Source organism: Otolemur garnettii, unplaced genomic scaffold (assembly GCF_000181295.1).
Source record: "Otolemur garnettii isolate 467f Iridium unplaced genomic scaffold, OtoGar3 scaffold00007, whole genome shotgun sequence".
Lineage (NCBI taxonomy): Eukaryota > Metazoa > Chordata > Mammalia > Primates > Galagidae > Otolemur > Otolemur garnettii.
The window spans coordinates 15,012,147-15,025,842 of NW_003852402.1; the positions used below are offsets into that span (position 1 = coordinate 15,012,147).

At 41.1% G+C, this 13,696-nt stretch overlaps 1 protein-coding gene across 1 annotated transcript; it reads left to right on the forward strand.

Moving 5' to 3' along the window:
* Positions 1 to 49: 49 nt before the first annotated feature.
* Positions 50 to 12,093, forward strand: MTERF2 (mitochondrial transcription termination factor 2). The gene is given in 14 exon segments (XM_023509202.1): positions 50 to 130; positions 1,850 to 2,058; positions 10,878 to 11,079; positions 11,082 to 11,203; positions 11,205 to 11,266; positions 11,269 to 11,336; positions 11,339 to 11,447; positions 11,450 to 11,522; positions 11,524 to 11,587; positions 11,590 to 11,699; positions 11,701 to 11,802; positions 11,851 to 11,873; positions 11,983 to 12,011; positions 12,013 to 12,093. Coding segments are annotated over 14 exon segments (1,335 nt in total).
* Positions 12,094 to 13,696: the final 1,603 nt, after the last annotated feature.

Genomic DNA, 13,696 nt, shown 5'->3' on the forward strand with positions numbered 1-13,696 from the left:
AAAGTGGGGATGAGAATAGTATCTGCTCCATAGTCCAGTTCCACGCAAAATGCTCATAGCGGTGCCTGCATGTGGTAGGACCCTCCAGGGCTCCGCGCTGCTTTACTCCCTCAGTGTGTTGTGCAGAGATGTAAGCCACAGCTCTGATCAGCAGCTGTTACTGCTAATACACATGTTATTACTCCTTTACTGTTTTCTAGTTAGGCTAGATCTTACCATCCTGATTTATATATCACAAGTGACTTTTCATTTTCTCATCTTTACTAGTGGTAGATATTCAATGTAATATTTCTTTTTTTCTTCAGATTAATATAAGGGTACATACAATTAGGTTACATTGTTTGCATTTGTTAGGTAAAGTCCAAGTTGTACTTGAGCCCTTCACCCAGTATGTGTGCTGTTACCCCTAATTTATGCCCAGTAGGTGACAGCTTACCAAACCCTCACCCCCCTCCTGCACCCCCGTCTCAGATCTAATTGTGTTTTTCTTTTCTGTGGGCATCTAGTTGTTCATCTACTAGATTCATATTAGTATTGAGTGCACTGGATGCTTGCTTTTCCATTCTTGTGCTTTACGTAGGAGCATGTTCTCTAAATCCAGCCAGGTAAATACAAAAGATGTAAAGCCATCTTTCTTTATGGCTAAATATATGGAGAATCCTCAAAGAGCTTAAAAGTAGACCTTCCATTTGATCTGCAGTCCCATTACGAGGTATCTAATTCAGAAGAAAGCAACATGTTCCATAAGGACATTTGCTCTAGAACAGTGGTTCTCAACCTTCCTAATGCCGCGACCCACAGGTTCAGAACCGCTGCTCTAGAATGTTTATCACAGCTAAATTTACAATCACCAAGATGTGGAAACGACCAAGTGCCCATCACAAATGGATAAATAAACTATGGTATATGTATAGCATGGAATACTATTCAGTCAATATAATTCCATTGAAAGGTAACTAATAATAAATTTAAGGCAAAAATGTAGAAACAATATATTTTAGATAATATACATTTAAAAAATATCCTGGATAATTAGCAATGATAAATTTCATTGCTGAGAAATAGAAGGAAAAAAACTGTGCTTTATCTTTCTTTTGTCACCACTGTTGAAAAGGAGTAACGTTTTTATTGTTTTTCGTCATACCTGTACTTTACATCCTATTTTTTGAACCTGATTGTACTGTGCAGAGGTGATAAATTCATGGATCTGAAATTTACTGTTACCATCCCAGGGGAGAAAAGATTCCATTTTAATGTGAATACATAGGATTGCCGAAAAAGCAATCCTATGTACTATTTCAGCACATGCACTGATTTACTACTTATAAACGTAGAGGAATTGTGTTTTGTTTTTTAGGGAGGGTTTTAGAAAACTTTTTTGTTTTCTTCTAAATTACGGTCAAAATGAAATCACTACAAGGGAAGGGAGGAGTCAGTTACTGTGCTCCACTTGAGCATACACTCAAGTTTGAACATAATATTCCCCCCTTACTATTAAATATAAAGGAGTAATGTTCTAGACATTCTACCTGCAGTTGAGGGATTTAAGACCTTTTATTATTCAACAAATACTAAATTCTCATTCCCAAAAACTGCAAAACAACTTGGAAAAATTGAATGGAGGAAACCAAAGTTTTGGATGAACCTATGCAAAGTCCTTGCGTTTTTCACATTTGCTTAAAATAAATTAGTTAATTTGAGATATAAAAGATTGATCATTGGTTATGATAGAGCAGTTTCTGAATTGTACCTTTTTTCTTGTGGGGGAGTGACGTTTTCTAATGGGTACAGCGACTGGGTGAAACATGTTTCCTAAAATGCTGGCAAGGAAAGGGTATGAAAATGCCAGCTACCGCCTTTGTTGCCACTGGGCACGGGTTCCCTGGAAAGCAGGTTCCCACGCCGGGCCGCTTCGGCCCCGCCCCTGCGGCGTGAGGGCGAGCGCCATCCTGTGTCCCTCTTTCTGATTGGCTACGGGACGTGCCTGCGGGCGGTCTTCCGAGCCTTGATTGGCTATGGGCGAAGGGGCCAGAAGTCTGGTCGGCTCTTCGCGGGAAGGTACCTGGTGGCTTGGAACCCAGACCCTGGACCGCGGGCGTGGGGAAACAGCTGGCCTGGAGGAGACTGACCAGGGAGGGAGGAAGGAGCCAGGACTCCAAGGCTCTCTGCGCCTTGCTTGGGGAGAACGCCAACAGGTGAGTCGCCCCTTCCTCTACTCCTGGAGGTGGTCCTCACACCAGCAGCACAGCAGGCGGTGTCGGGGCCGCCGAGGCTAAAGTCGTACCCTCCAGACCTTCCACTCAGCCGGCCCGGCGTGGGTAGACGCCCGGTGCTGTGGGCTGAAAGTTTCTCTAGAAAAATAGAGGTCCCACTTATGACTGTGCGACCTTTTGATTGGTCCCGGAAATCCTCTTCCTTGGACCCTCGTTATTTCTTGCTTATTATAAACATTGGGATTAATTTGAAACCGTCAGCAGATCATACATGTTATAAAAGTAGGACTTGATTGAAATTAGTGGTGCTGCAGAAGGGGCCGGACTAAGTATAAAAACTGTATACATTACAAGTGAATTTCATTCCTCAAAAATGCTTAAGAAACATGAAACATCAGAAGAACTCACACTGTGATTTAACAAACATTTACAAGAGCATTACTATACGTGGGCACAGGGCTCTGAGCAGGTCTCCGGAGTCAAGGGGTTGGGTTTGAATCCAAAGTCTGCTGTTTATTAGCTGTGGAACCTTGGGCAAGCTACTTTACCTGTGTGTTTCCTCTTCTTTAAAATGAGTTGTGATAATTTAATGAATTAGTATATGTGAAGAGTTTTCTGAATATGGTATTAACTCATTTATCTATATAGTCACCCAGGAGATAGTGTCCTCATTTTCCTGATGTCCTATCTGAGGCAGGGAGAGGTGAAGTAACTTCCTCAAGTCACAACACTACTGACCAGGAATTAAGCCCAGGCTGTATCCAGCAGCCCACAGTTGTAACGGCTACATTAAGTTACCTGATGAACTTGCTTTGTTCACTCAGTTTCAATTGGCAAATACTGATTTTGGTCCTCTATGGACCAAGTTCTTTACTAAATACAGGAGATAAAGCAGAATAGCAGTCAGACCTCGCCCTCCTAGTGCTTATAAATCTAGTACAAGTTGTTCAGGGCTGGACCACAAGGTGTCCATGTATCCTGCTAAAATCATTTGCAAAATGTTGTGGGTATGTGTCTTTTTTTTCCTAGGAAGAGTCTGTGGCTGTCAGATTTTTAGGTGGTCCAATAGTTATCCAAAGAAAGGTGTGAAGTAATATTGTTTTAGCAAAAGAGTTAGTGCCTAGCATGATGCCAGACACACATATTGAGCCAAAATTAATTCTTCCTAGTTGAATGACGAAATTCCAAGAGTATGAAAGTGCTACCATAGTAAGAGTTAACAGCAGGGTGCTGTGGAAGAGTGCCAGGCATCATCCCAGCACACAGGAAGGTCACCAGCAGCGTCAGCTGGTGAGGAAGCAGTTCACCCCAACACCGGTGAACTGTCTCTGCCCTTGAATTGAGACAGAAACAACTCATCAATAGCTGTTGTACCAGTACCATGAAACTCCATAATGTCCAGGAGGCTTCATTTATTCATTAAAGTAAGAAGTTTCCTTGAGAAAGTGGCACTTAGACTTAGGAGTTAGGGCATTTGAGCACGGAGAACATAGCCCACAATCTTCAAAGACCACATGCTTGGAACCAGCGTAGCACCAGGACTGAAAGGAAGCGGTTGTAGCTGGTGTAGCAGAGAGACAGGTTCAGGTGACGGCAGAGCCCAAAGAGGACCTGCAGTCCATGGTAAGGTACCTTTATGTTTTATTTTGTCTTTATCCAAAAATGCCATTGAAAAGTTTACTGCAGGGAGATGATAAGATTACATTTGAGAAGAAGCTGGAGAAAATCCCAAGTGGATAAACTGAGGTCTGGATGAGAACAAGATCTCTGGAGAGAGATTGTCAGGTAAGAAGAGGACCCTGCAGAGCAGATAAAAAGGTGGCCCAAAGTACAGAAAGGAAGGAGGAGAAACGAGAGATGAGAGTGTCCTACAAGTGCAATGAGAGACATTTCAGGAGCAAGTGATCCACTGTACTGAAAGCTACAGAGATGACAAGAGATAGGAACTAAAACTACTCATTGGCTCCAAGCACCTGGAAGTTATCTTTGTCGAGAGGCATAGAAGTTAAGAGGAGAAGAAAAGGAGAGAAAGAAAGATAAGAATAGTTGAGGGGCCAGGTGTGGTGTCTCCCCCATCTCTACTAAAAATAGGAAAACTTGCCAGGCATTGTGACGGGCACCTGTAGACCCAGCTACTCAGGAAGCTGAGGCAAGAGACTTGCTCAAACCCAGGAGTTTGAGGTTGCCTTGAGCTGTGATGATGCCACGGCACTCTACCCGGAGTGAGACTCTGTTGCCAAAAAAAAAAAAAAAAGAATTAGTTGAGGGGAAAGGAAAGGTAGGGTTTTGCTAGAGGGGCAATTAGAGGAAGATCCACAGCAGTGGAGCATCAAAGGAGGATACAATTGAAGGAGTGAATGCCTGAAAAATAAGAGCTTAAGAGTTCTCAGGCCAGGGTAGTTGGGCTCAACACAGGAGCAACAATTAGCCCGGATAATGAAAGGTATAACCATAGAGAAGGGGAGATAGTGGTCTGTTGATGTGATGAGTCGCTCTCCTTTCTTTGTACAGGTAAGAGGCAAAGGCACTGGTTGAGAGTGAAGGAGGGAATGGGGACAGGAGGCTGGGAGTCTAAGTTGAGATTTGATACAGTTGGTAGAGATGTGAGTTGACCAGAGACTGATTGAGGATGGTCTGGCAGAGGATGCCCAGTATGCAGCAAAGACCAAAAATGAGCCTCTGGCCCTTTCGGGAAATTGCAAAATAGGGGAATGAAGATGGAACCTAGTTTGAAACAGAAGTTGTATTTAATTTCTGGTAAAAGAGGCATCCTCAACCATGAGGAAGAAAGGATTGTTCAAAATATGGTACTTGGGGATAATTATTGATAAATTCTGTTCAGACTCTCAGCTCACATCTAGAAATTTTAAATGAACTCTGGTTCCTGTAGGAGCTAACTTTTAAAATTCAAACAAAAATGGGTACATATTTACTGATTCTTTGATGCTTAAAAGCAATAGGAATTACAAAGGAAGGGGAAACTTCCCCAACCTTCCTTTAACCATTAAAAATTAACCACTTTATTCTGGCATATGCTACAATACAGATTAACTTTGAAAACAATACCCTAAGACTAAGTGAAATAGTCCAGATATAACATATGATTCCACTTACATGAAGTAGCCGGAATAGACTTCATAGAGACAGAAAGTAAAACAGAGGTGCCTGGGGGCTGGGACGAAAAGGGACTGCAGAGTTATTTTTTGATGGGTACAATTTGTCTTTGAGATAATGAAAAGTTCTGGAAATAGATAGTGGTAATGGTTTTACAACATTGTGAATGTACTCAGTACACAGAATTGTACACTTGAAAATGGTTAAAATGGTAAATGTTACGTTATTTCTATCTTCCCATAATTTTTTTAAAGTGACTACTTTCGCATGCTGATATACTATCAACATCTGAAAATAATTCCAAAAATGAGAAGATTGTATTTCTCAATATATAGACTTTATGCAAGTCAGTTTTTAGAAAGCAGAAAGATTGCAATTTAAAAGGGAAAAGGAGGAAATAGTTGATTCACAAAAGGAAATAAAGATGGTCAAGATAATTTGTTAAGAAGAGCTCAACCTCATTAACAATAAAGGAAAGTGATGTTGAATTAGTGTTACATCATTTTCACATATCAAAGTGAAAACTGGTGAATCACTCATACAGCTTATGAGAATGTCAGCTGAGATAGTTTTTCTTGACATTAAATTTAGCAACTTGGCTTTTCAAATGTTCACATACCTCTTCAGGAATTAAGTCTAGGAATTCAACCTAAAGGAAAAATATGAAATGTAGACAGACATTCAGTATATATGTAAAAATTATAAATAGCCTAAATGCTCAATGTTAGGAATAAATTACAAAATCATAATGTATCTACCCTAGACCATGCACTCATTTTAAATGTTTACAGAGCATTTTTTTTTTTTGAGACAGAGTCTCACTTTGTTACCCTTGGTATAGTGCTGTGGCATCACAGCTCACAGCAACCTCCAACTCTTGGGCTTAGGTGATTCTCTTGCCTGAGCCTCCCACGTAGCTGGGACTACAGGTGCCCCCACAACACCCAGCTATTTTTTGTTGCAGTTGTCACTGCTGTTTTAGCTGGCTGGGGCTGGGTTCAAACTCGCCACCCTCTGTATATGGGGCTGGCACCCTATCCACTTAGCCACAGGCGCCACCCTACAGAGCATTTTTAATGCCATAATTACAGTGTTTAAAATAAAAGCAGCAGAAAATAAATTGTATATATTAAGTGCATTCATTATGTAGAGTCAAAACATTAAAGCTTTTGACTTTTATAGTCAGCTGTGTTTGCTTATCAGACAGAGATCAAGACGGACTTTAATTGTTCCAACAACTCACCAGAACACGTCATAGTTCACCCTGGAGTGAGCAGGAAATAGGAAACAGCCTGATTTTCTCTTAGCCTCGTTGGGTAGGAACCTCTCTGTTGGTGGGAGTACCTTGCTATGGTCAATGTACTTCTTATGTTTAATGATTAATTTTCTTTAATGTATCATAACTCCAAAACCAAGCCAGCTGCTTCATCCGGTGCTTAGCCAGACCAGGAGATCTCTTCCAACCCTGAAGAACTCCTGGCTAAGTTGGATTTGCTGGGATACAGTATGTTGGTCTCCTATGTGGCCTTAGGAGATTTTCAAGGAAAATTCATAGTTTTTATAGTTTTTACTTCATAGCCTCAATTTAGAACCTAATTCCCATATACAAAGCAGCCTTGCTTTATGTATTCTTTACGTCAAAATACGAACAATTGTCCTTAGGTGGTGGGATTATGAAAGTCTGCTTCCTTATACTTTTCAGAATTTAGCGACTTCTCTGTAATAAAGGTGCGTTGCTTTTATAAGCAGTTATGTTGAAAAACAAGCATTTAACATACATTTTTTTACTTTTCAGTTACTCTTTGTAAATAATATACCTCTGTTTAAATACAATATAAAGTCATATTACTACAAGACTTTTAGCTCCAGAAATTTCCTAGTACTGGCTACTATTGTTTGAATACTTCCAATGGACCAGGCACTGTGCAAAGTACTTGACGTGCATTTTAACCTTCCCCATATCCCCGTAAGGAGATTCTATTCCCTCCTTATATAGATAACTGCTGTTATTAATACTCATCAAACATTTACTGTGAGGCCCTGTTCTAATCACTGTTACTCTGTTTTATCTGAGGCCAGCCACCTGACCCAAGGTTGCCCTGTAATTATGAGCCAGGACCGGGTGTAGGCAGTTGACTACAAAGCCCACACTCCTCCCCAGCATGTGGGTCAGAAGAGGGACCTAACCTTGGGGAGGTCACGCAAACAGTGAATAGGGAGTGGGGCCCCAGCCTAGATCTGCCTGTGCTTCATCATTACGCTGGACCTTCTTATTTAGCCATTTTTTTTTTCTGAGACAGAGTCTCACTCTGTTGCCCTTGGTAGAGTACCATGGCATCACAACTCACAGCATATCAAACGCTTGTGCTCAGGTGATCCTCTTGCCTCAATTTTTCATTTTTGGTAAACAGGGGGGTCTCACTCTTGCTCAGGTTGGTCTTGGACTCCTGAGCTCAAGCGATCCACCCACCTCGGCCTCCCACAGTGCTAGGATTATAGGCATGAGCCACTGCACCCGGCCAGCCTATACATTTTAAAAAATACTTTAAGCCAGGCATGGTGGCTCAAGTGTGTAATCCTAGCTACTCAGGAGGCTCAGGCAGGAGGATCCCTTAAGCCCAAGAGTTCAAGGCTATAGTGAGCTATGATTACCTTCCAGCCTGGGTGACAGAGCCAGTCCCTATTTCTTTAAAAAAGTACAGTGGCTTATGCCCATAATCCTAGCACTCTAAGAGGCCCAGCTAGCCTGGACAACAAAGTGAGATTCTGTCTCCCAAAAAAAAAAAAAAAATTTTTTTTAGATAAAAATCCTTTAATATTTTCATCTTAGTTAATGGTATTTGAAATTATCTGAAGAAAACTCCAGTTGAACCACTTAATTATTTGTCTCTAAGCACTAACAGTGACCTATCTTTACAAAGGGTAAACCAAAATAGGAATGTTGTTCCTTATTTTTCCTAATAATCATTTATTCTGATTAGTTAAGACATGCTTGAAAGTGAAAAGTCCTCAGCATATATGGCAAGGGCATTATTAGAGGGATGGGAAATGGCTTTTCTTTCAAACCTACAAAGAATAAGGGAGCGCTGCTAGGACTGAGGCCTTTACACGCTCTGGGGTTCAAACCAATAAATTAGGTGTGTTTTCATTACCAAAGACAAAAGTATCAGTGAAGAAGTTAAAAATACGCCACTCTGATACATTGACTATTTTGAGTTAAAGGCATTTGAAAAATAGTAGGTTCAAGATCATTCTGACCTCTTTTGTTTCTTAAAAGCAGATTAAATTTTCAGGTAAAAGATACTCTTCCCTACAACAAAAGGATTAACATCCTTATCCTCAAGGACCAGAAGTCAAGACTGAAAGACTATGCACCCTTGTTAAAATAATTTCTTTTAAGCCTCACCCACATAAGTAACTGGCTCTAACTGCTTCTTTGGGTCATTTCCTTATGAAGGCTCCCGTACCACATAAATTTGTATTAAATAAATTTTATGCTTTTCTCCTGTTTATGTCAATTTCATTCTTAGGTCCAACTGGGACCTCAGAAGAATGGAGATGGAGTTTTGCTGCCCTTATAGTGTCAAAGACCATTCTGCATCCGACACAGGTCATCTCACAAAGCCTAGAGATGTCAACTTAGACAATTTAAAAAGTGTGATCACCATTCCACAGCTGACCTGATTTTCTCTAGCTCCAGTGGGGCAAGTTATGTGGCATTTCTCATTTTACCTGGCTAAGACTTATTTTAATTCTGGATTAAAAGGAATTTCATTCACATAATTCATATATATATATATATAATAAAAACAAAACAACTGGCCCATGGCTTAGCGCCCATAACACAGTGGTTCCAGCACCAGCCACATGCCCCAAGGCTGGCAGGTTGGAGCCCAGCCCAGGCCAGCTAAAGAACAATGACAACTGCAACAAAAAAATAGCCAGGTGTGTGGCAGGCGCCTATAGTCTACAGTCTCCCAGTTACTTGGGAGGCTGAGGCAAGAGAAGTGCTTAAGCCCAAGAGTTTGGTGTTGCTGTGAGGTGTGATGTCACAGCACTCTACCAAGGGTGATATAATGAGACTCTGTCCCCCTAAAAATAAAAACTGGCCATGCTGGGTGATTACTCAGCAAAAATATTTACTCATAAAATTAAGCCTGGCATGGTAGCTCATGCCTATATTCCTAGCACTTTGGAAGATCCAGGTGGGAGGATCACAAGAGTTCAAGACCAGCCTGGGCAACACAGTGAAACCCAGTCTTTACAAGAAATTAAAAAATTAACTCAGCTTGGTGGTGCATACCTGTAGTCTTAGCTTCTCAGGAGGCTAAGGCAGTAAGATTATTTGAGCCCAGGAGTTTGAGGCTGCAGTGAGCTGATGGTGCCACTGCACTCTAGTCTGGACAACAGAGTGAAACACTATCTCAAAAAAAATAAATAAAATTAGAGATGATCCCCCACCCCTTTCTTAATAAGTAACCTGCTTCAGCTAAACATCAATTTGAAAGTGTGAAACATTTCAAAACTTGTGTGTGTTTGTATGTGTCACCTAAAAGGAAACAACAGTTATAGGAAAAGGAATTTTTCTTTTTTTTTTTTTTTTTTTTTTTTTGAGACAGAGCCTCAAGCTATCCCCCTGAGTAGAGTGCCATGGCATCACGCTCACAGCAACCTCCAATTCCTGGGCTCAAGCGAGTCTCCTGCCTCAGCCTCCCAAGTAGCTGGGACCACAGGCGCCCGCCACAACACCCGGCCATTTTTTGGTTGCAGCCATCATTGTTGTTTGGCGGGCCCGGGCTGGGGATTCGAACCCGCCACCTTAGGTGTATGTGGCTGGCGCCTTAGCCGCTTGAGCCACAGGCGCCGAACCAGGAAAAGGAATTTTTCAAAATAACATTTGAAGTCTGTGAACCACTGAACTCATTGTGGTCTTGCTGTTGATCTGTAAAGTGGAAGTTACTACTTCACGGTGTTATTGCAAACCTCAAATAGACTATGTATAAAATGTAAGATATCTAGGTAATGAAGAGGTGCATTACATTTACTTCAAGAAACTATTGAAGATTTTTTTTTTAAGACAGTCTCTATTGCCCTAGGTAGAGTGCCATGGTGTCACTGTAGCTCACAGCAACCCAAACCTTAGGCTCAAGAGATCCTCCTGCTTTAGCCTACTGAGTAGACAGAAGTACAGGCATGCACCACCATACCTGGCTCATTTTTCTATTTTTAGTAGAGATGGGGATCTCACTTGTGCTCAGGCTGGTATTGAACTCCTGAACTCAAGCAATCCACCCACCTTGGCCTCCTAGAGTGGTAGGATTATAGGATGAGCCACTGTGCCTGGCCTGACAGAATAATTTTAATACTTCACCTGACTAGTTTTCCTGTTTGAGTCCATTTTATTTCCATACTTAAAAACAGCTGAAATTTGGAAGTGTATGTGTTGTAAAAGTCAACACCCTTATATTAAAAACCTTTATTTTCTTTGATACAATGAGTACATTTTGGGTCCCGGCAGTGTTAGCCAGTAGATTGCAGCACGCTGTGAAGGTTGCTAATGCAATCCCAGCCCTGCGGGCTGTGTTCTTTCAGAAAGTTGTGATCAACTCCAAAATACAGACCTTTTTTAGCATGCTTCACCTGTACAACTGATAGACAGTCGAAGAAAAAAAAGACAACAGAAAAGCTCTATAAATTTTCAATTGACATTAGGCGGATTCATAGATTAAGAGGCTGGGTGTGTTCAGTGGATAAAAATCCTATGTTGAAGAAACTGCAACTACTTAACAAGAACTAAGCGCTGATGAGACTGCCATAGCCAGTATTTTGGAATGCTGCCCCAAAATAATTGTCTGTAGTCCAACTGCTGTTAATACTCAGAAAACTCTGACAGTTGGTCTGCAAAAATGAGGAAGAGTTAATCAAATTAATAGAGCAGTTTTCAGTTCTTTTAGGAGCTGACTCAAGAATATGGTCATCAGAAGAATTTTTACAACTTCATCTAATATTTTTTTCATAATCTTGTTAAGGATAAGCAAATGATAACAATTCTCCAAGAGTTATCTAAATGTAGGTGGCTCTGGGGCAACATAGAAGTTTGGCTACTAAAATGATTAAGCGAACATTAAATTCTCCTGCAGCCATAAAGGAAACACTAGAATTTCTCTAGGAGCAAAGTTTCTCAACCTTTGAAATTTCAACTTCTGTCCAAACTCAAAAGATGTCTTTTTCAACTTTGTCCAAGAAGTACAAAGAACAGTATATTCCCTGCTCTAAAAATGTTTTTAAAAGCACAGATTATGACCTTAGACAATTAGTTTTAAAACATCTTGCCCTTTTATATTATTCTGTTCCAGTTTTAGAAAACAGAATGTAGAGAAAGAATTTCCATAGCTCAGGTAAGAGCGACCCCAGTGGTTGCTGCATTAATGCCACAGACAGTACAGTACAGTATAAGGCTGAATTCCTTAGGCTAGTGGTCCCCAACCTTTTTGGCACCATAGACCAGTTTCATGGCAGACAGTTTTTCCACGGACAGGGTGTTGGGTGGGTAGATGGGGCAGGAGGTGGAGTCAGGCAGTGATGCTGTGTGGCAGTCCACAGCCAGGGGGCTGGGGACTACAGCCTTACGCTATACAGTAAAGGATGTACATAGCAAATCTAAATGGATCCAAAAAAAAAGTGTGAAGTTAATTTTGGTAAAATTCAAGCCAAAAAAGGAAGACTATTATCTAACACTGTGGCACCACTAAATATTGAAGAGTGACTTACTGATACTTTTGCTAGCAGTACACATTGAAACTGGCTAGCAAAGACTTATTCAATTCAGGCAGTTTATAGGCACCTGTAATTTTAAGGACCTGCTTAGCTGCTGAGGTATGTTGAAGTTACCTCTAAATAGATAACCTCTGACTCATATGCTATATATTAAAATAGAAATTGCATTTATTTTAAATACAGTTGGCAACTTTGACCTTAAACTGTTATATCAGAATCATATATAATATTAAATGGTACATCAGTGTGATATAACTGAATGGTTTCTAAGAAACTGACAACTACTCCCTTAATTCAAAGTAGGAAGCACATCTAATCCAGGATGCAAATCCTGCCTTCCTCACTACCACCTCTGAAACACACCCTACTGTAGTCTGAATCCTATAGCTTTGTTTTAGGTAAAATATTACTAAACTTCTATACCTTTTCTTAGAGAAAACCAATTTCATCTTGTGTTGGTAACAAAATCTTGGAGAACCAAATATTACTCGTACAAAAAGAATAGTTACAAAGGCCGGGCATGGTGGCTCACACCTGTAATCCTAGCACTCTGGGAGGCTGAGGCTGGTGGATTGCCCTGAGCTCACGAATTTGAGACCAGCCTGATCCAAAGCAAGACCTTGTCTCTAAAAATAGCAGGCATTGTGGCAGGCACCTGAGTCCTAACTACTTGGGAGCCTGAGGCAAGAGGATCACTTAAGCCGAAGAGTTTAAGGTTGCTGTGAGTTATGACGCCATGGCACTCTGCTAGGGGTGACAAAATGAGACTCTGTCTCAAAAAAAAAAAAAAAAAAAAAATAGAGCCTACTTGATCAGGCCAATTATATCTCAGTTATTTCAATTCTCTCTCTCAGGAAACACGTGCATTTGTTACTTTCCTCCAGTCTGTCTTTCTCATTTCCTGGGTAGAGTGTCATGGTGTCAGCCCAGCTCACAGCAACCTCAAACTCCTGTGTTCAAGCCATCCTCCTGCCTCAGCCTCCCAAGTAGCTGAGAATACAGGTACGGACCACCATGCCTGGCTAGTGTTTCTATTTTTAGTAGAGACAGTCTTTCACTCTTGCTGAGGCAGGTCTCAAACTTCTGAGCTCAAATGATCTACCCACCTTGGCCTCCCAGAGTGCTAGGATTATAGACGTGGGCCACTGTGCCTGGCCTACTTTCCTCATTTTACAGATGAGGAAACTGAAGCTTGGAGAAGCCATTTAATTGCCGAGTAGCAAAGCCCAGATTTATTAAAATCTGGCTTCTGTTACTGTGTGAAAAGAAAGAGGATTACATATAAATTGGCATAAGAGAACTCACCCCTACCTGACGTACCAAAGAAATTAGTACTAAAACAAATTAGGGGATTTTTATGCAGTTTGCATAAAAGTTTTCTCTGTAAAATTTCTTAACTTATAAATTACCTAGGGCGGTGCCTATGGCTCAGTAAGGCATCAGCCCCATATACTGAAGGTGGCAGATTCAAACCTGGCCCCGGCTAAACTGCAACAAAAAAATAGCTGGGCGTTGTGGCGAGCGCCTGTAGTCCCAGCTACTTGGGAGACTGAGGCAAGAGAATCGCCTAAGCCCAAGAGCAGGAGGTTGTT